This window comes from Chlorocebus sabaeus, chromosome 19 (genome assembly GCF_047675955.1).
Source record: "Chlorocebus sabaeus isolate Y175 chromosome 19, mChlSab1.0.hap1, whole genome shotgun sequence".
NCBI classification, from domain to species: Eukaryota; Metazoa; Chordata; class Mammalia; order Primates; family Cercopithecidae; genus Chlorocebus; species Chlorocebus sabaeus.
In genome coordinates this window covers 845,198-865,894 of record NC_132922.1, presented here as the reverse complement: position 1 = coordinate 865,894, position 20,697 = coordinate 845,198, and the positions used below count along the sequence as shown (strand labels likewise).

The 20,697-nt window shown below is 62.0% G+C and overlaps 1 protein-coding gene and 2 long non-coding RNA genes across 5 annotated transcripts; 1 reads left to right on the top strand and 2 right to left on the bottom strand.

Annotated features, from left to right (window-relative positions):
- The first annotated feature begins 157 nt into the window (after nucleotides 1-157).
- Nucleotides 158-11,068, top strand: CRELD2 (cysteine rich with EGF like domains 2). 2 transcript variants are annotated; one of them, XM_007976158.3, is made up of 11 exons: nucleotides 159-422; nucleotides 802-884; nucleotides 1,297-1,407; nucleotides 1,727-1,818; nucleotides 3,136-3,312; nucleotides 3,820-3,955; nucleotides 4,122-4,222; nucleotides 6,163-6,246; nucleotides 7,733-7,828; nucleotides 8,810-8,950; nucleotides 10,787-11,068. In XM_007976158.3, the coding sequence occupies exons 1-11, from the start codon at nucleotides 294-296 to the stop codon at nucleotides 10,837-10,839; spliced, it is 1,203 nt and encodes a 400-aa protein (XP_007974349.2). In that variant the 5' UTR covers nucleotides 159-293; the 3' UTR covers nucleotides 10,840-11,068. The 2 variants fall into 2 exon arrangements, with proteins under 2 accessions (XP_007974347.2, XP_007974349.2); XM_007976156.3 differs by lacking the exon at nucleotides 3,820-3,955 and having other exon boundaries at nucleotides 158-422; nucleotides 4,127-4,222.
- LOC119627292 (uncharacterized) lies at nucleotides 2,686-4,831 on the bottom strand. Of its 2 annotated transcripts, none has more exons than XR_012089414.1 (4): nucleotides 4,754-4,831; nucleotides 4,085-4,254; nucleotides 3,540-3,658; nucleotides 2,686-2,777 (listed from the first exon to the last, which is right to left on the bottom strand). It is a non-coding gene; the product is annotated as an uncharacterized lncRNA (long non-coding RNA). The 2 variants fall into 2 exon arrangements; XR_012089413.1 differs by lacking the exon at nucleotides 2,686-2,777 and adding an exon at nucleotides 3,281-3,381.
- A 96-nt stretch (nucleotides 11,069-11,164) lies between the features above and the next one.
- LOC140709070 (uncharacterized) lies at nucleotides 11,165-18,376 on the bottom strand. Its single transcript, XR_012089412.1, has 3 exons — nucleotides 11,827-18,376; nucleotides 11,500-11,532; nucleotides 11,165-11,227 (listed from the first exon to the last, which is right to left on the bottom strand). It is a non-coding gene; the product is annotated as an uncharacterized lncRNA (long non-coding RNA).
- Nucleotides 18,377-20,697: the final 2,321 nt, after the last annotated feature.

Below are 20,697 nucleotides of genomic sequence, written 5' to 3'. Positions count from 1 at the left end.
GGCGGGGTTGGACCTGCACGCCCCGCCCCCGGCCTCCCCGCAGACGCTGACCCGGGGCCTTCCCATTGGTCACCTCTCGTGGCGAGCTCGGATTGGTCCACATCAGGCCGGGGCGGGTCCCATCGACCAATAGCGGCTCGGGGCTGGCGAGCGGGGCGGGGCCTCGCCGGCACCGTCAAGTAGCCAGGGGGACCGGCCGGCGCGGCTGGGAGCGGGTGGGCGGCCGAGAGGCCGGAGCCGCGCGGCCGCAGGACCTGGAGCTCCGGCTGCGTCTGCCCGCAGTGCTACCCGCCATGCGCCTGCCGCGCCGGGCCGCGCTAGGGCTCTTGTCGCTTCTGCTGCTGCTGCCGCCCGCGCCGGAGGCCGCCAAGAAGCCGACGCCCTGCCAGCGGTGCCGGGGGCTGGTGGACAAGTTTAACCAGGTGGGCAGGGACCGGGCGGGGTCGTCCACCGTGGGCCCGGGGTCCACCTCACCCTGGATCCGGGGTCCGCCCCACCTTGGGCCTGGGGTCCCCCTCACCCTGGAGCCAGGGTCGCCCTCACCCTGGATTCAAAGTCCCCCTCACCCTAGACCTGGGGCCCCCCCACCGTGGACCTGGGGTCCCCCTCACCGTCGATCCAGAGTCGCCACTCCGTAGTCCTGGAGTCCCCCTCACCCTCGACCCGGGATCCACCCCCACCGTGGACCCAGGGTTGACCCCACCGTGGGCCTGGGGTCCCCTCACCCTCGACCTGGGGTCGCCCTCACCCTGGGCGGGGGGTCAGGTGGTACCAATCCCTATGGGCACTGTCTCCTCGCAGGGGTTGGTGGACACCGCAAAGAAGAACTTTGGCGGCGGGAACACGGCTTGGGAGGAAAAGACGCTGTCCAAGTATGAGTCCAGGTGGGCGCTCTGGAGCAGCCCTGTGGGTCTTGGCCGGACCCTGTCCTGGGAAGCCGTGTCCTGCCTTTGGTGCCCGTGTTAATAACAGGGAGACAGAACAGCCCGCGAGGCACCAGTCACCTGTCTGAGTTGCCTTGGCTTTTGCCTGAGGACTAATGGCTGGATCCTCTCTGGCCTTCCAGCTTCTGCTCTGGTCCCTGCCCCCTCAACAGACAGTGGCTTTTCAAAATGTAAACTAGAACACCAGCCCCACTTGTGTGAACCGCTCCTGGCCCCTGACAGTGGGGTCCCCTTACTCTCTCTGCCTGGAATCCCGGCCCCCCGCCCCTGCACCCGGGCTGGTGTATTGGTTCGGATTTTTCTTCACTGGCTTGTGGCGCTGACTGTGGGCCCGCGTGGGCCTGTGTTTCAGCGAGATTCGCCTGCTGGAGATTCTGGAGGGGCTGTGTGAGAGCAGCGACTTCGAATGCAACCAGATGCTGGAGGCGCAGGAGGAACACCTGGAGGCCTGGTGGCTGCAGCTGTGAGTGCCTTAAAACCTCTTAGAAGATACTTTTTATTTTCCAACTTAGAATTTGAAATAACCTCAGACTTAGAAAGGTACGGGAACAGTATGGAGCTCCCACCTGCCTCGCACCCACCTTACAAACCCTGAATTACTGTTTTTTTATCACCAGGGTCAGTGATCAAAACCAGGAAATTAACGAGAAGATTCTGTCCACACCTAGACTCTTGTTTCCTGGATCTTGCAATACTCTAGAGCCTATGTTATGTTCAGCTGCATGTTTGTTTTAAAGAGCCGTGTCTGGTGGGATTCAGTGAATGTTTTCCTCCATCCTCAGGAAGAACGAGTATCCTGACTTATTCGAGTGGTTTTGTGTGAAGACGCTGAAACTGTGCTGCTCTCCAGGAACCTACGGTCCCGACTGTCTCGGTGCGTTTCTGCTTAGGGAAATCCCATCTCCTACATCACTTCCCCTCTTCCTCTCACAATTCTTTGGGGATGAAAGCACAGGGGACCTGGGGGACATCAGCTTTCTGTAGGGTCTGGGACCCTGCCGGACGGCTGCCTCCCCTATCCCCAACCCAACTTGGAGCACTTCGCACCCTCCCACTGCAGCCTCACCGCTCACCTCACGCTTTAGTGTAAAACTCTGAGTATGTCATCCCAGCTGTTCTGTTAACTCAGGGGTTCACTGACTCAGGTTGTTCACAGCTGAGTCCACTCACCTGAGAGTCTGTCCTGACTGACCTGTCCAGGGGCTTCTCCCTGTGTGCACAGAGGGGACCACACCACAGCTTCTGTGGCTGCCATTGCAGAGAGCCCAGGGCAGTAGGTGTCTTATCAGGCTGGGTGCACGGCCTTGAGCCTTAATGGGCGCTGCAGGACAGGGCTCTTCTGTGAAGAAGTGTGCAGAAACGGAAGCCACGGTTTAACGTTTATAAAAGGCAATCACGTGGTCAAGCAGGATCAGGCAGCAGAAGTTTCAGGTTTAGACCCCCCGACCTGCCCCCCGTCAGCCTCCTGCCAGCCTCTGCGTCTATCCCTGGCGAGCACTGGAGGCTGCAGCTGATGTTCCCACTCTCCCTGCAGTCTCCGCCCCTGATGCATCGGTGTCCCCATCACCATGTTTCAGCTGAGGCTGCCCAAAGCCACACAAAGTGCAGTCATGTGTAACGACCAGGCGTGTTCTGAGAAATGCATCATCAGGCGACTTTGTCATGGTGCAAACATGGCAGAGTGCACTCCACACGCCTAGGTGGTGCAGCCGCTCCGCACCTAGGCCGCCTGGCAGGGCCTGCTGCTCCCAGGCCGTACACCCGCGTGGCACGTGAGGGTCCTGAGTACTGTGGGCCATTGTGACGTGGTAAGAGTGTGTCACCTGAATACATCTAAACATAGAACAGGTAATAAGGCGTATCGTGATGTCACTAGGCAATAGGAGCTGCTCAGCTTTATTATCATCTTAGGGGACAGCTGTGCCATGCAGGGTCCCTTGTTGACCTAAACGTCATCATGCAGCACGTGGCCTTAGTGAAGTCCAGCAGCCTGTGGCTTGCTCCACTCAGGCCATCCACCGCCAGCCCTGCAGACCCCAGGAAATCAGTTTCCCCCAACACCCACTCCAAGCCTGCAGGCTCATGTACGTCCTCAGAATCGTACAGGGTTTGGGTGCAGTGCGTTCTCTCTGAGAACACCCCACCAGTCACCACCAGGTGTGCTCTGAGCATGGTTTTGTGTCCCCCAAAGCGTGCCAGGGTGGGTCCCAGAGGCCCTGCAGCGGGAATGGCCACTGCAGCGGAGACGGCAGCAGACAGGGTGACGGGTCCTGCCGGTGCCACGTGGGGTACCAGGGCCCACTGTGCACTGACTGCATGGACGGCTACTTCAGCTCGCTCCGGAACGAGACCCACAGCGTCTGCACAGGTACGGCTACGCCTGGGCCGGCCCCGGGGTGAGGCAGGATGACAACTGCCCCTTGCTGGAGCTACCTGCCTAGATGGGAACAGGGGCCTGCTAATATCTTAACCCCGGATGTCCAGGGAAGCTTCGGGGGCCCAGAAGGATGAATTAAAACGTCAGAGGATAGAGGCAGAGGTTGCTAGGGGCGCTTCCTGTCCCATAACAGCCCCCAGAAGGGAGAAGCTACTCACCTTCCTCTCTAGTTCGAGGTCTGCCGCGACCTGGAGTTGTGATGGGCCACGCAGTGCACAGGTCCTGGAGGTACCGTGCGGGCCCAGCACCGGCCCGGAGAGCAGCACCTGTCAAATCCCTGCAGGCCATTATGAGTGGCATCTTTCCAAAGGACGTTTTCTCCCTGGTTGTCACTGATATGTAGGAAAACTCTGGGTGTGTTGATGTCTTGGACATGAGTGCATGGTTGGCCGGTAGCCCCCTAGGCTATTCTGGGCAGACAGACCTGTGGATCGCCAGTCAGGACCGGCCTCTCTGGTTCTTACACCCCTTGCCGTCTGTCTCTTGGATGTTGGCATGGCATGGGGCACGTGTGGATCCGGAACACGCACACCCAGCCAGGCTACAGCTCCAGAGTACGGATAGCTGCCTTCTCCAGGTTATTAAAAATTCCTTGGAGTCCTGATTTGCTGAGAATTTTAAATTCATGGGCACTGAAAACCCCATGTTGCTTTTTCCCCTTAAATTCCTCACTTTTAAACAAGCCCTGTCCCCAAGCTGGTACCTGAGAGTGGGGTTCGTACCCAGGCCCGCCTTTGCCTTCCAGCCTGCGACGAGTCCTGCAAGACGTGCTCGGGCCCGACCAACAGAGACTGCGGCGAGTGCGAAGTGGGCTGGGTGCTGGACGAGGGTGTCTGCGTGGGTGAGGAGCGGCCCGGGGGTGGAGGAGGGCGCCTGTGTGGGTGAGGAGCGGCCCGGGGGTGGAGGAGGGCGCCTGCGTGGGTGAGGAGGGGTCCGGGGGTGGAGGAGGGCGCCTGCGTGGGTGAGGAGGGGTCCGGGGGTGGAGGAGGGCGCCTGCGTGGGTGAGGAGCGGCCCGGGGGTGGAGGAGGGCGCCTGCGTGGGTGAGGAGGGGTCCGGGGGTGGAGGAGGGCGCCTGCGTGGGTGAGGAGGGGTCCGGGGGTGGACGAGGGCGCCTGCGTGGGTGAGGAGCGGCCCGGGGGTGGACGAGGGCGCCTGCGTGGGTGAGGAGGGGTCGGGGGGTGGGGGCTCCCCAAGGTCCACTTCTGCCCAGCCTCTGCGTCCCCGTCCCGCCAGCTGCTCCTGGTTCACAGCCCTCCCCATCTCTGCTCATTCTGGGTCATGGGAAGGGGATCGTTCAGTGGACCCCTAGGCTCCCACACCTGTGATCCCACCATGCACGGATCAGGAAAGATCATGGGACTTTCTTCGTACCTTCTGGACTGGGCAGGCATCGGGGCCACCGTGTCCTTGCTCTCAGGTGGCCCTGGGGCTGTGGACCTGTGGTGCCAGCTGCCCCAAGTCGGCTGACAGCGCCTGGGAACTCACCTGAGTGTGTTCCTGGGAGGGAGGCCGCCGGCAGGGGGCCAGCTGTATCCCTCTGTGCGGGTTTCAGAAGACACACGGATGGGGCATATCAGGGTGGTCCTGGCTGCACCCATGGTGGCGGAGGCTGGTGGGTCCCGGGGGATGTGGGAAGGGGCAGGGCACAGTGGCACAGCCAGGTCTGGGAGCAGGCAGAAGGGCAGGGCCGTGCTGCTGGCATGTGCAATGGAAACTGCCTTTTCCCGCAGACGGCAAACTCAGGGTGGCAGGGGGCTGCCCACGAGCTCCTGCTATCCGAGGGGTACGGCCCCCCACTCACACCAGTGTGACAAGCCAGCTCCGTGCCTGGCAGTGCTCAGCCAGGAGGGGGACGTCACCTCCTAACACAGGCCTCCAGGTTCTAAGTGGTGCCAGGTCTGGACATCTCTAGCATTGTGCTATGCTCACCCCACCCTGTCCCCCACATGGTGGGCATCACCTGCTTCTGCTGTGTCTCTTCCCGCCATCCTGGCTATGGGCACAGCACTTACAAAGCCAGCCCTGCAGCGCCTCTGAGCTCTGGAGAAGCCAAAGGCTCTGGCTTCACGGGGAGGGTCTGGGACTAGCTGTGGCTTTCCCAAAGTCCAGGTGCCGAGTGGGCGTGGTGGCTCACGCTTGTAATCCCAGCACTTTGGGAGGCTGAGGCAGGTGGATCACGAGGTCAGGAGATCGAGACACTCCTGGCTAACACAGTGAAACCCCATCTCTACTAAAAATACAAAAACTTAGCCGGGCGTGGTGGCGGGCGCCTGTAGTCCCAGCTACTCAGGAGGCTGAGGCGGGAGAATGGCATGAACCCGGGAGGCGGAGCTTGCAGTAAGCCAAGGTCGCGCCACTGAACTCCAGCCTGGTCAAAAGAGCGAGACTCTGTCTCAAAAAAAAAAAAAAAAAAAAAAAAAACTGGAGCTCAGCCCCTGGCAGGTTCCACAGCTCTGGGGAGAAGGGAGAGGGATGTGCGGGCGTGAGGTGTGGAGGCTCTCACTGTCTCACCCTCACGCGATGCGTCACCATCCTCATGGGGCCCCTGCCACAGTTGGCACTGACTCTCTAAGGACAGGGCCTGGCCATCACCTTATCCCCTCCCCTGCCACATGGGACCTCCGAGGAGGGCTTTTGAGATGATCCCCCCAGGGGCTGCCCTCCTCCCTGCCCTTCCCCAGCCGGTCCTGGCCGTGGGCTGTATCAGGCCATGATCATTCCTCTCCTGCTCCCTGGCCAGGCCGTCCTGGGCCACTCACAGCTGTGCCATTCTGTTCCAGATGTGGACGAGTGTGCGGCCGAGACACCTCCCTGCAGCGCCGAACAGTTCTGTAAGAATGCCAACGGCTCCTACACGTGCGAAGGTGGGTCAAGCGGGCGGGCCTGCACTCCGGGGCCCTCCTGGGTTTCATTGCTGCCTTTGTAAACATTCATTTATGACTTCTTAGCATCACTTATATACCTCCTGCCTGCTCTGAGAACACTTAGTGTGGCAAAATAAGTCATAGGTATTTGCTGTAGGAAAATCAGAAAATTCAAGTAAGTTAAAGAAAATTAAAAACCCACGAGTTCCCTGGAGAGCGCACCCTGCTCGTGCCTCCCAGCGCCCCCGCAACGTGCCCTGTGTGATTTTCCACAGCACCTGTCGGTGTTTTCCACCCAGCAGCTTGTCCTGCGTCCTGTGGTTTCTCCATCATGTTAATGATTTTGGAGCATGCCATTGTTTCATACGTTTAAAACAATGTCTATTGCTGGACATTTACGTCATAACAATTTTTCAACTGTTATCAACTGTGAATACTCTTGAAGGTAAAACTTTTCACATTCCTTATGATTTTCTTTGGATTAATTTCCAAATCGCTCAGTCAAGGGAATGTGTCTTTTAGGGCCACAGTGCCCCAGAAGAGTTGTGCCGATCCCCAGTCCCAGCAGCAGGGAGGAGCCTCTGTGACAGCCCCAGGCAGTTTTCACTGTTGGGAGTGCAGACAGCAGGACCCTCAGTGAGCCCCTACACTGGAAGCCATGCTAGAGGCTCCCCGGCGTGTGGGGGTCCCATGCTAGAGGCTCCCCAGCGTGTGGGGGTCCGACGCCGGCTCCCCAGCGTGTGGGGGTCCCATGCTAGAGGCTCCCCAGCGTGTGGGGGTCCGACACCGGCTCCCCGGCGTGTGGGGTTCCCATGCTAGAGGCTTCCCGGCGTGTGGGGGTCTGACGCCGGCTCCCCGGCGTGTGGGGGTCCCATGCTAGAGGCTCCCTGGCGTGTGGGGGTCCCATGCTAGAAGCTCCCCGGCACATGGGGGTCCGACACCGGCTCCCCGGCGTGTGGGGTTCCCATGCTAGAGGCTTCCCGGCGTGTGGGGGTCTGACGCCGGCTCCCCGGCGTGTGGGGGTCCCATGCTAGAGGCTTCCCGGCGTGTGGGGGTCTGACGCCGGCTCCCCGGCGTGTGGGGGTCCCATGCTAGAGGCTCCCCAGCGTGTGGGGGTCCGACACCGGCTCCCCGGCGTGTGGGGTTCCCATGCTAGAGGCTTCCCGGCGTGTGGGGGTCTGACGCCGGCTCCCCGGCGTGTGGGGGTCCCATGCTAGAGGCTCCCCGGCGTGTGGGGGTCCCATGCTAGAGGCTCCCCGGCGTGTGGGGGTCCCATGCTAGAGGCTCCCCGGCGTGTGGGGGTCCCATGCTAGAGGCTCCCCGGCGTGTGGGGGTCCCATGCTAGAGGCTCCCCGGCGTGTGGGGGTCCCATGCTAGAGGCTCCCCGGCGTGTGGGGGTCCCATGCTAGAGGCTCCCCGGCGTGTGGGGGTCCCATGCTAGAGGCTCCCCGGCGTGTGGGGGTCCGACACCGGCTCCCTGTTGCAGAGTGTGACTCCAGCTGTGTGGGCTGCACAGGGGAAGGCCCAGGAAACTGTAAAGAGTGTATCCCCGGCTACGTGAGGGAGCATGGACAGTGTGCAGGTCAGTGACATGCAGGTCAGTGACGGGGTCTGTGCTGGACGCAGGTGGACCCTTCCCAAGGGACCATGATATGAATGGCCCCAGGAGGTGCTGCCAGGGATAGGAAGCAGCTGAGACCCGTCCTGCAGACGCAGCTCCCCAGGGTTACTGCGCACTCACCCTGAGGTCCAAGAGATGCAGAAGCAGTGGGGGTGGGGGATGGGCTCTGCATGGCCGACCCAGGTGTGGATGTCACTGCTGCACCAGCCTCTCCCCAGTGGCCTCGTTCCCCAGGTCCAGAGCCTCTGCTTTCTCTCTAGCTCCTGGGTGGTGCTGGCCTCGAGGCTTAAGGCCAGGCCTGCCATGGTTGTGGGCTGCCTGGGTGAGCCTGGGTGTGGCTGGAATCCACGTGGAGAAAGTGGGCTTCCTGACCAGGCGCGGTGGCTCACGCCTGTAATCCCAGCACTTTGGGAGGCTGAGGTGGGTGGTTCACGAGGTCAGGAGATCGAGACCATCCTGGCTAACATGGTGAAACCCCGTCTCTACTAAAAATACAAAACCTTAGCCGGGCGTAGTGGCGGGCGCCTGTGGTCCCAGCTACTCGGGAGGCTGAGGCAGGAGAATGGCGGGAACCCGGGAGGCGGAGCTTGCAGTGAGCCGAGATCGTGCCACTGCAGTCCAGCCTGCACTCCAGCCTGGGCGACAGAGCGAGACTCCGTCTCCAAAAAAAAAAGAAAAGAAAGTGGGCTTCCTGGGTACATGCCAGCCTTCTGGCCTCACCTGGAGGTCTCTTCTCTGCATTTTCTACCAGTTGAGGGCCCAACTTTGAGACATGAAATTCTGCCCTCTTGAAGCCTTTCCTGACCTTTGCTCCCTTCTGTAACGTGACGTTTGTCATCGTTGTGCTTTCTTTATGTGAGTGAATCTGAATGAATGAGTTTCACAATCTGCTGCACATCTGCTAAGTGAAGTAATTATTAAAACTGAGTCTTTTAATTTTAGATGTAGATGAGTGCTCACTAGCAGAAAAACCCTGTGTGAGGAAAAACGAAAACTGCTACAATACTCCAGGGAGCTACGTCTGCGTGTGTCCCGATGGCTTCGAAGAAACTGAAGATGCCTGTGTGCCGCCAGCAGAGGCTGGTGAGTGGCGCGGCTCCCTCCACACAGGCTCCCCCAACACGGGCTCCCCCCACACGGGCTCCCTCCACACAGGTTTCCCCCACACAGACTGCCCCCCACACGGGCTCCCTCCACACGGGCTCCCCCCACATGGGCTCCCCCCACACAGGCTCCCCCCACCACGGGCTCCCCCCACACAGACTGCCCCCCACACAGGCTCCCCCCACACAGACTGCCCCCCACACAGGCTCCCCCCACACAGACTGACCCCTACACAGGCTCCCTCCACACAGGCTCCCTCCACACAGGCTCTCTCCATACAAGCTCCCCCAACATGGGCTGCCATCCCCTGGACTTCAGGGCTTGCAGGTAGACTGGCTGCTTGGTCTGAAATCCACACAGACAGTGGCCTTGGGATAGTGAGAGGGGGGTTCCCGGAAGACAGGTGCATAACACCTCTGTGTGGGCACACTTGCGCAGAGAGGTACCGGCTTCCTGAGGATGAAGCCCCAGGTTCACAGCTCAAACGGAAGTTAAGGCGATGAAAGGGGAAGTCTCTGAACCTCAAACCTCAGCAGGCAAGGAGGAGCAGACACAGAAGAGGCAGCTGAGGAGCTGGAAAAGTCATCTGGGGAAGTTGCCCAGGGTGCCACAGAGACAGGGACTGGCAGGAAGTGGTGAAGGGCAAGCAGGTCCCCCATACCTGTTTCCTGGAGCTGCCTTACCAAGAACCAGGGACTCGGACTCCAGCAACAGAAATGTGCCTCTCACAGATCTGGAGCCAGAAGTCAGAGGCCCAGATGCAAGCAGGCTGCTTCCTTGGAAGGCTGGGCAGGCACGTCTATTCCGGGCCTCTGTCCTTATCTGGGGACGCCACCTGCTCCCCGTGTCTTCACATAGTCCCATGCGGTGTCTGTACAAACCTCCCCTCTTCGTAAGGACACTAGTCACTAATGCCCTCGTGTTAACTTAGCCATCTCTAAAGACCCTATTTCCAAACAAGGTCACAATCCCAGGTGCTGGGAGTAAAGACTTCAGCATCTTTTGGGGGACACAGCTCTGCCCATGACAGTCCTCACAGAAGTCTAGAATATAGAGTGTGGGAAAGAAACAGCATTCAAGGAGATGTTGGCTAAGGGTTTTTCAGAATGAATAAGGCAGGATTCAGATTCCAGAAGCTGTTTCCTGAGCAGGACAAATAAAAGCAATTCCACCTCTAGAAGCATTGTAGTAAACAGCAACAGCAAGACAGGAGAACTGAGGGGTCGGCAGGGACAGACAGGCAAGACGACAAGGCTGCCTGCCACCCCCTCGGTCCCCTCTGCCTTGGGCCGGCCCTGCCTCTTGCCCCTCCCTCCCTTCACCCTCGGTCCCCTCTTGCCCCTCCCTCCCCCCCACACTCGGTCCCCTCTTGCCCCTCCCTCCCTTCACCCTCGGTCCCCTCTTGCCCCTCCCTCCCCTCACCCTTGGTCCCCTCTTGTCCCTCCCTCCCCCCCCACCCTCGGTCCCCTCTTGCCCTTCCCTCCTACCACCACCCTGGGTCCCCTCTTTCTCCTCCCCCCACCACCATTGCTCAGGCTCCCATTCTACTGGGCTGCAAGGAACCCCTTGCCGCTCCCATCTCCGCATCCTCCACACCCAAGGCAGTGTGGCGGCTTTGAAATCCCTTCTGCCTCATCTCTCATCTGCTGTCGGGGGAACCGGGGGTCTCCGAGCTGCCCTTGGACCACTGCGTCCGGGGCCTTGAGCCAGGACTGAACAGGCAGTCCCTGCACCTGCTGCTGCTGTCCCGGGAAAGGCCTCGTCCCCAGGGCCCTCCGTGCCAAGCTTTGACGACCTGTGCTTGTTTTCTGACAGAAGCCACAGAAGAAGAAAGCCCGACACAGCTGCCCGCCCACGAAGACCTGTAATGTGCTAGACTTGCCCTTTAAATTATTCAGAAGGACGTCCTGTGGAAATTGTGGCCCCGAGGATGTGTTCCCTGCAGTGGACAGCGGGAGGGAGAAGCTGCCTGGTCTCTAATGGTTGATTCTCATTTGGCCCTTAAACAGCTGCATTTCTTGGTTGTTCTTAAACAGACTTGTATATTTTGATACAGTTCTTTGTAATAAAATTGACCGTTGAAGGTAATCAGGAGAACGGGTATGGGTTTGTCTCATTAATCAGGACAGACCTTTACCACTGAGTTTGCACCTGTCCTGCCAGAGCTGGGAGGTGACCAGGGCTGCCGAGGTCTGCAGAGGCAGTAGGTCCGGTCCTGGGCTGGTGGCTCTGCTGTCCCTGAACAGGACTCACGTGCTGCTTGGGGGAGGAGGGGAGGAGGGAAGGAGGGAGGAGAGGAGTAGGGGAGGGCCCTCCCCCTCCCCCTCCCCCTCCCCCTCCCCCTCCCCCTCCCCCTCCCTCGGGCGAGAACCTAAAGACGTGACCAGGTGGGTTTCAGGGGTCCAACCTATGGGCCCCTCTTCAGTCATTCAAAGGATGTACAAGCAGGGACCCTCGGGCAGAGGAAAGGCATCTTTGGGGGCTTTGCTGGAGGAAACAGCCAATCACAAAACCCGTCTGTTCCTCACCTGGGAATGAAGACACTCCAAGAAGAAAGCTGGCTGCGGGTGAGAGGTTGCAGGCTCTGGGAGCTCCGTTCTGAGGGGCCATGGCTTCCTCCCTGGGCCTCCCACTTGGCCTGGTCCCCCTCACCCACTCCTCAGTCACGCCGTCCCTCCTGTCCATGCCGATGTCCCCCAGGGGTAGGTGGCTGGCTGTCCTGCTCCTGCCCTGGCCCCCCTTCCCAGGCTGTGCACTGTCCTGGCACTACTGACCCCCATGTCCACACTGTTCTGTGCCCATGAACCCCACCTCGGTGCACCTGTGCTCACTGGGCTCCAGGTGGTCATGCTCACCTGGGTATTGGAAGAGCCCTGCTGTAGGACTCTGCCCTGTGGGTCCCTGACAGGCAGAGGCGGCCACAGCCCACTTGGCAGGCTGAGTGGTGAGTGGTGCCTGGCCCTGCATCTCGCCTCTGGTTCTTCCTGAGTCAGTTGCACTCAGCAGCCTCACTGCCTCTCCCCTTCTCCCTCTAACCCTAGGCCAGGGCGTCCCAAATCCCTGGAGGGGGCACAGCTCAGCTTGGGCGAGATGGGGGCTGCTCTTGTCCACTGCAGTCCTCTCAGGCAGTCTCCGCTTCACGCGCCAATGGAACCACCTAGAGATGGGGTCCTGGCCGTGCAGACCAAGGGCAGAGGCCAGAGGGGCAGGGGCTGTGTGGGCCCTTGGGGGACTCAGAAAGTGGGGTCAGAGCATGGCAGAGAGTCCACAGGGATGGCCATGGAAAGAAGTGGGGGAACACCAGCTGAGGCCTTGGGGGGCCAAGCACCTGAGTCTCCTGTGGGAGGGTGGAGCTACCCATGGGTGGGCGGGAACTAAGCGACCCCAGCGGGAAGCCCTGAAGGCAGGCCTGGTCCCTGGGGGGTACCTGGGGGAGGAGTAGAGGGCACAGCCAGGGAGGAGGACCCAGGCAGGGGCTGGCCCAGGGCCACCTTGTGCACCCCCACGTGCGCAGACAGGCGTCTCCCATGTCCCTCACGTCCCTGCCCTGCTCAGCCCTGTGGAGCCGCCATCAATCAGGTAGGACTGCAGCCGGGTCTGGGACCCCCGCCCTACCTTTCAGCCGATACCTCTGTCCTGCTTCTGCCCTAGTTCCCCTTCCCTGACCATGCACCGTCCTGGTACTACTGACCCCCATGTCCAGGCTGGGGGCGTCGAGGACAGGTGTACAGGGCAGGGGCCCCGGTTCCGGACCCTGGGAGCAGGATCCCGGGCGTGCAGCAGGGACGACCCCAGTCTCCACCTTGTCGCCAGTGAACGCTAGGGAGTCCTCAGCGGGGGGTCGGGGCCAGCCAGGAGGGGTCCCCGTAGGACATGGGGGACAGGGGCTGGCGGGGGCGGTTGAGCAGGAATGGGGGACGACCCCGCGGGACCCCGCGGGCAGAGCCGGGGCCGGGGCAGGGGCGAGGGCATAGGCAGGGTCCTTGGGACCGTGGGGCTGGGGTCCACCTGCCCAGGTGCTCAAGGGGCGCCTGCGGGGCTGGGGCTGGAGCTGGGACCGGGAGCGCCGCCTCCTGGGGGGACTCTGGCCCGCCCCTCCCCACGCGGTGCCGCCCGCGCCCCGCCAGCTCCCGCCCGACGCAGCGGACCCAGCCTCAGACTGCGACCCCTGCCCGGGCCCAGCTGGCGGACCGCGGGGCCGCACACGCTCTCCCGCCCCTCGGAGTCGCCCAGCCCGGGCCGAGGACCTGGGCGCGCGCGGCCGACAGGTGGCGCTGTGGGACCGCCCTGCCCGGCTCGGATCCCGGGACTCGGCCGGCTCCTGCCCACTGCACCTGCCCCGTCGCACCTCTGCGCTGCCGGGGCCTCTTTCTAAAAGGGGAACTTGGAAGAGCGAGGTTGGGGTGAACTGTGGACCTCCGCTGTCCTTCTGGGCCCAGGCAGAGACTCTGCCATAGCCCTGGGGGAGCCCCACCCTGTGGGAGCCGGGACTGGGGACTGCAGGGCCTAGAGGGCCTCCACTTTGGTTCCCAGACCCCGGCATCTTGCTTTGGCACATACACAGGTCCTGGAGGCGGCTTCCATCCCCACAGGGCATGCCTTGTCAGGCTAGAAGCTTCTAGAAATGCCCCTGGTCAGGCCTACCCCGGACTTTGCTGTAAACGCGTCCCTTGGTCCAATGCAACAGACACTGGGCGGGATCCACAGGATGAGATGTTCTGTGAGCCAGCGGTTCTCAATAGGCAGCTGTCGTGTCCCCCAGGGGACAGGGGACCACCTCTGGAGGTGCTGTGGGTTGTCACGACCTGGTGAGGAGTGCTCCCGCCAGGGCACAGGACACCCTGCCACAGAGGACAGCCCCCACCAGAGGACGGCCCCCACCAGAGGACGAGCCAGCTCCCGCTGACACCAAGGCGGACAGACGCTCATGGCAGTCCCTGGACAGTGGCCTGGAACTCAGCCAAGCTGTGTTAGACAGGGAGGCGGCAATGGTGTGAATGTGGGTCTGCTCTGGGAACACCAATCACGGGGTGGGGTCCGCACAGGCCGGGACAACCTATGCGTGCTGCCTCCTGCTGTCCTGGATGTACCACATCCCCCTGAAGACGACCACTGCCTGCTCAGCCTCATGGTGGGGCTGGTCTAAGAGCCAGTGCCAGCAGGCAAGGCAGAGACACACCCATGGGGCATCCCATGGCCAGGCCGTGCATCTCCGCAGGGGCCCAGAACCACGGCAAGAGTCCTCGATGCAGGCACGCAACACCCACTGCGGATAGCACGGCCCTCCTCTGCACCTGACTGTGGGGAGGGTCTTCCATGGGCACTTGACTTTAAACCCCCACCCCTTACCACCCGTGCCTTTGGTCTGCAGGGTCAGATTGTCAAGTAGCAGCCAGGACACGGGAGCTGGGCTTGGATGGCGGTAGAGCTGGTTCTGCTCTGTGCCTATTCAGAGTTGTCCTTTCACGTCCCCCAGTATTGGGTTGGAACAGAGTCCCCAAATGTGGAATATGCTCTTCAAGTTCCCAGAAGCCTTCCAGGTGCTGTGTGTCCTGGCGGGGGCTGCGAGAGGCAGTCACTTATCTGTCCTCTACTTTGGAGGGGATTCTCTCACTCAGGAGGGCCCAGTGTGCTCACCATGTCTTGCTCATCTGGTCTCATTAGCACAGGGCCATCGATAGAGGGGGCCAGTATGACGTCCTGGGGACATTCATTCAGCTGGTGCAGGTCTCTGGATTCTTGGGAGAGAGGCAGGAATGTTACCATAGCCCATAGCTCTGGGGAGGAACTGGCTGTTTCCTGTTTTGAGTTCCAAGGCAGTGTGACTGATCTTCCTGCCAGGCAGGAGATGGAGAAGAATGCGCACCCAGCAGTGGCCTCACCACACACCTGGGCAGGCTGGGGAGCCCTCTCTAGCAAAGGCACCGCATCTAGCTGGGTTATTTTTGCAACAGCCCAAAATAACTGGTTGCACATCTTCCTCTGAGGGACTCAGCCTTCACTTCGGTGACTGTTCTCTGGGTCAGAAACCCACTCAGGTCTAGAAACTGGGCAGCGTCATGACATATATATATGTGTGTGTGTGTGTATATATGTATATATATGTATGTGTGTGTGTATATATATATACACAGAGAGAGAGAGAGACAGAGTCTGGCTCTGTTGCCCAGGCTGGAGTGCAGTGGCATGATCTCGGCTCACTGCAAGCTCCACCTCCCAGGTTCACGCCATTCTCCTGTCTCAGCCTCCCAAGTAGCTGGGACCACAGGCGCCCACCACCATGCCCGGCTAATTTTTTGCATTTTTAGTAGATACGGGGTTTCACCATGTTCGCCAGGATGGTCTCGATCTCCTGACCTCGTGCTCCGCTCGCCTCTGCCTCCCAAAGTGCTGGGATTACAGGTGTGAGCCACTGCGCCCGACCCTATTTATTTATTTTTGAGACAGAGTCTCACTCTGTCACCCAGGCTGGAGTGTAGTGGCACAATCTCGGCTCACTGCAGCCTCCACCTCCTGGGTTCAAGCAATTCTCCTGCCTCAGCCTCCCAAGTAGTTGGGATTACAGGCATGCATCACCACGCCCAGCTAAGTTTTGTATTTTTTGTAGACACGGGGTTTCACCATGTTGGTCAGGCTGGTCTTGAACTCCTGACCTCGTGATCTGCCCACTTCAGCCTCCTAAAGTGCTAGGATTACAGGTGTGAGCCACCACGCCCGGCCTTATTTACTTATTTTTGAGACAGAGTCTCTCTGTGTTGCCCAGGCTAGAGTGCAGTGGCGCAATCTCAGCTCACTGCAACACCTCCCAGATTCAAGCAATTCTCCTGCCTCAGCTTCCTGAGTAGCTGAGATTACAGGCACCTGCCACCATGCCCAGCTAATTGTTGTATTTTTAGTAGAGATGGGGTTTCACTATGTTGAGCAGGCTGGTCTTGAACTCCCGATCTCAAGGTGATCCACCTGCCTTGGCCTCGCAAAATGCTGCAATTTCCGGCTTGAGCCACCGCAACTGGCCATGACTTTTTATTGGAGAGAGTGCCCTTGGCCTCCCCATCACACAACCCTGATTTCTTCTGCTCCAACAAGCTGAGCAGTCTCTTGTGGGCTGCCTGTCCCTCTCCTAGGAACATGGTGTTCTACCAGTTACCTCCACAACCCCACGCGGCTCTGGCCCTTGGCCCCACTCCAGCCCTGCAACTCTAATTAGAGCTGCCTCCACAGCCACTGATGGTCAAACGCTGCCGCCTGGCTGCCACCCCTGTCCCTCTCAGCCAGTCCAGTGCTGTGACCGTCCCCTGCTCTCAGTTCCAGAGGACGGCCGGATCCGTGGTGTCACAGGCCTTTCAGCCCCCGTCTGGGGTGGCTGTTCTGACATTCACCCCTCTTCACGTGTGTCCCGCGCTCCAGGAGCCTCTGAACCGTGAAACAGAGCAGCAGAGGACACCGCCTCCTGGGGTCCTCGTCCTCAGAAAAGGATCCACAACCCACAAGCTCTCCACCGTCCACCCCACGCAGCTTATCTGGCCGGGCACGGCTGCGGGTCCTGGGCTCCTTCAGGCTGTGGCCCCTTTGTCACTGGGCCAGCACATCCCCACCAGGATACACTGCAACTTAATTCCAGGAGGGTCTCGGGCAGGTCCTGGGGAGCTGGGAGAGGGGGCCAGCCTCTCCCACGGAGGAGGCACGGTTTGGAGACATCCTGTTTCTTCCCAGCCAGCACTGTGGCCCGAGCACAGCAGACCCCCAGGAGTAGGGTCACCTATTGGGAGCCGGCCCCTCTGGCCACCGAGTCTGTGTGTGTTCTCCTGGCCTCTCCATGCAGTTTTCTGTTGCTTTTCCAGAGCTTCAGGGGCGGGCACCAGCAGCCCACCGAGGACACTGTTCTCAAGGTTGTGCCCCCCGGACTCTCACCCCAGGCTCACTCACCGCAAGAGTGCAGGCCCCTCCCCGTCGCCGTCCACTGCCAGTGGTGCCCGCTGGACAGAGCGAGAGCCTTTGCCTGCACACCTCCCTGGCGCTGCCTGTCTGTGGCTGGCTCCAGAGCGGCAGGCGGCGGCAGCGCCTCAGCCATGTCCTCAGCTGACCCAGGGGCTGGGTGAGGTGAGGCAGCCTGAGACTGCTCCAGCGTGCTGAGCTGTGAGGAGGGGGGTGGGCCTTTGGCCCCCAGATGGTTACTCAAAGGGTATGACCTTCAGCAAGGTGCCCTCCTCAGCCTGCTCCCCACTGCTTCCTCAGCCCCCCTGCTCCGGCTCTGTCCCTTTTCAGATTCCCAGGCCCCTGCAGGCCTGGGATGAGGACCCTGCCTGCCACCTGGGACAGGTGGTCATCAGTGGCGCGACTCAGGATGGGGGGCCCTGGGCCAGAGGCCCTGCCGTCCTCCCCATGTGCCCATGGCCAGCACGCGGGTGTGGACTGAGCCTGTGCCAGGTGGGCCCTGGGGGTTGGGGGGTTGGAAGGGACCAGGTACTGCAGGGGAGTGGGGGACGGCATCGGGGCCCAGAAAGGGTTGCTGTGATGTGGCTGGTGGGGCCCCCCCCCCGCTCTCAAGCCACACACACCCCCTCCAGGCCCAGTGCCCCTCCCCGCCTCCCTGGGGCTGGGGTCTTCTGAAACCCCAAGCCGGCTGCTCTGCACCAGTGAGGAGCCGGGCCTGGCCTGAGGGGGCTGCACGGCACCCACCTCTCCAGAGACCCCCTCCACCCACTCCTGGGGGATCCTTCCGGAGAGACCTTTCCCAGCTGCCAGCAGGGTCCGCTCTCCCCACAGTCTGGACGTTGGGAGGATCCCCCCAGAGCCAGGGAGGGGTACCTGGTCCCTTACCCCTCAAACAGCAGTCCAGGGCCAGCGTCCTTCTGCGCTCACCCACCCGCCTGCGACCGGGCTCTCTGGGCCACAGGGCGGCCACTACTCGAGAGTCACCCGCAAGCCTCGGGGTCCCGCCTGGGAGCGGTGACTGGTGGCCGCGGTGGGGGTGGGGAGCGGGACAGCCACCGGGGATTCCCCCCACCTAGGCCCCCCTCCAGCCTCTGTCCGGCGCCCGGGTCCACGGTCTGCCCGCTGCAGAGGAAGAACCCCGCCCTGCGCAGAGCGGGCTTGGGAGACCCCGGCGGGCGGCGGGGCGAGGGGTGGGGCGCGGGGGGCGGTGTTGCTCCCGCGGGCGGGAAGCTCGGGGCGCGGCCCTGCCGGGAAAGGGGCGGTGCCGGAAGCGTCAGCTGGCCTTTCCCCGGCTAGAGGGGGCGGGGAGCAGATGGGGGTGCCACGAGGAGGTGGGGGGAGGGGAAGCAATGGAGGCGCCGGGGTGCAGTGAAGAGCCAGACTGGGGCAGAGACCGGCTCAGGGACTGGGACAGGGGGATAAAGGTCTAGGAAGGAGCAGGTGTTGGGGGCGGAGGGCGCGGGGGAGAGTGGGGGAGCGGAGAGGAGCAGGGTGGGAGCGGAGTGGAGGGTGGGGGTCCGGGAGGAGTAAGGGCAGAGGGGAGGGGTGGGGGTCCGGGAGGAGCAGGAGTGCGGGCGGAGGGGAGGGTGGGGATGTGCGAGGAGCAGGGGTGGGGCAAAGGGGAGAGTGAGGGGGGGTTCAGAAGGAGCAGGGGTTGGGGCGGAGGAGAGGGTGGGAGTCTGGGAGGAGCAGGGGTGGGGGCGGAGGGGAGGGTGGAGGGTCTGTGAGGAGTAGGGATTGGGGAGGAGGGGAGGCTGCGGGTCCAGGAGAAGCAGAGGTGGGGGTGTGGGGCCTGGGGTGAGCAGGGGTGGGGGCGGAGGGGAGGGTGGGGGTCCAGGAGGAGCAGGGGCGGAGGGGAGGGTGGGGGTCCGAGAGAAGCAGGAGTGGAGGGGGTGGGGCCTGGGGTTAGCAGGGGTGGAGGGGGTGGGGCCTGGGGTGAGCAGGGTTGGGGACCTGCAGCCCGTGCCCAGCCCCACAGAGACCCGCCCGCGCTCCTCCCCCGCTTCTCCGCCCCCGCGCTCCTCGTCGCTGGGAACCACCTGCGGGCGCAATGACGATGCGCAGGACGATGGCCGTGAGGGCACAGCCCGAGTTCTGGGGCGTGGGCCGGAGCGCGGTTGGCCTTGACCTTCTTGGAAAGCCCTTGGCGGCAGGTGACTCCGCTTAGTCACGGCCCCGCGGGCGGGGACTCCCCGAAGGAAAGGAGGCCCCGCGGAAGGTGGCGCCGAATGAGATGCATGAGCGCCACCGCCACCGCCGCCGCCGCCGAACATCCCCCGGGGTGGAAGCCAGGACCTGCGTGCCCAGATCCCCCAGGCCCGGCGGTGGGCTCGGGACACAGCCGGCCCACAGCGCGCCTGGCGGGGCCTCCGAGCTTTCCTGTTTTTTCTGCAGCCTGGCTGGGCTTAGGGAGAGGTGGAGGGGTGCGCCCCTTGATGCTGGGGACGCGTGTGGCACAGGGAGCCGGGTGCAGCCAAGGCCTGGAGGGGTGCCTCCGGCCCCGCCCAGGTCATGCTTCACCCTTAGTGAGGTTGGGATCTTTGTACAAGCTGGGCGCCACTTTTTTTTTTTTTTTCCAAAAATGATCAGAGGGAATGAGCCTTAGCCAGGACAGGGGGCTATGAGGCTACCTGTTGCCAGGCCCACCCACCAGCCTGAATTCCGGCAGGGCTCTCCTCCACCCACACCACCCCATCCACACCTCTCCAGTGGCTCCAAGGCCTGTCTGATTTGGCCTCAGTTCACCTGTTTACTTCAGGGACACCTGGTTGTCCTGCCAGAGGCAGGTTGGGGGGCCTGCAGGGCCAGCCTCTCTTAAATCCACTTCTGGCTGTGGCTGTGAGGTCCCCACAGCGCTTCCTTACCCCTTCCCCACGCTGCAATCTGAGAACCAGATATGGGGGTCCTGGTCTCAGCATCCCTCTCCATCCCGGGGGCCCTGCTGCCGCCAGCTCACACGCCCACCATCCCATCCTCAGGGTCAGTGTGGCTGCAGAATGGCCTCTGGGGAGAGTGGGGTGGGGGCTGTAGCCTGGTGTACCCCCAGCCTGCTGTCCCAGGTGAATGCAGACCCCTGGCTCAGCTGCTGACCAGAAAACAGTGGCCCTTGTGCCGCAGCCTGGGTGGGGGCTGGGGTACCAGCCCCGGGTGTCTCCAGGCGCAGAATGGCACCCACCCCCACCCCACCCGCAGGCAGCGGCCAGCAGGAGACATTGTCCGTCCCCCTCAACCCTGGCTATTAATAGCTCCTCTGGGCTAGAAACGGCTATAAATAGCCCCAGCCCCTCACACAGGCCCATTCAGGCCCCGGCTGCCTGGGTGAGCACAGCAGTCACACTTGCACTCACTCAGAGCCGTGCACACAGGAACTGTGCCACTCCTGCCCCTCCACACCATCTGCACTGGACAGACCCAGGCTGTCCCTGCAGCCCTCACAGAGTCTCCTGCGGCAGGGGAGGGCCCCGAATGTCTCTGGAGGTTTTTTCTTTGCTCCTCCCACCACTGCCCAGGGTCCCCTGGGAGTTTCTAGCTACTCCTGGGTCCTACTCTGAGGCTTCTGGAAGTCAGACACATTCGCCCAAAGCCAGCCTGGGGGGAGGTCCACCTGGAGGGAGGCCCAGCCCCTGCAGAGAACCAAGCCTGGCCTCTGCCCCAAGCACTGCCGCCTCGGGCCATGAGGCTCACAGGGTCCCCCAGCCCAAGGCTGGTCCAGCCTCCCACCTGCCCTGTGGGGCAGACGTCACTGCATTCCTACTCCTTGCCCTGGAGGCCTCATTGCTGTCAACAAGGCT

Coding starts and splice junctions, on each gene's coding strand:
- CRELD2 (XM_007976158.3), top strand. CDS start 294: ATGCGCCTGCCGCGCCGGGCCGCGCTAGGGCTCTTGTCGCTTCTGCTG. Junction 423..801: donor TGGTGGACAAGTTTAACCAG/GTGGGCAGGGAC, acceptor GTCTCCTCGCAG/GGGTTGGTGGACACCGCAAA. Junction 1,819..3,135: donor CTACGGTCCCGACTGTCTCG/GTGCGTTTCTGC, acceptor TGTCCCCCAAAG/CGTGCCAGGGTGGGTCCCAG.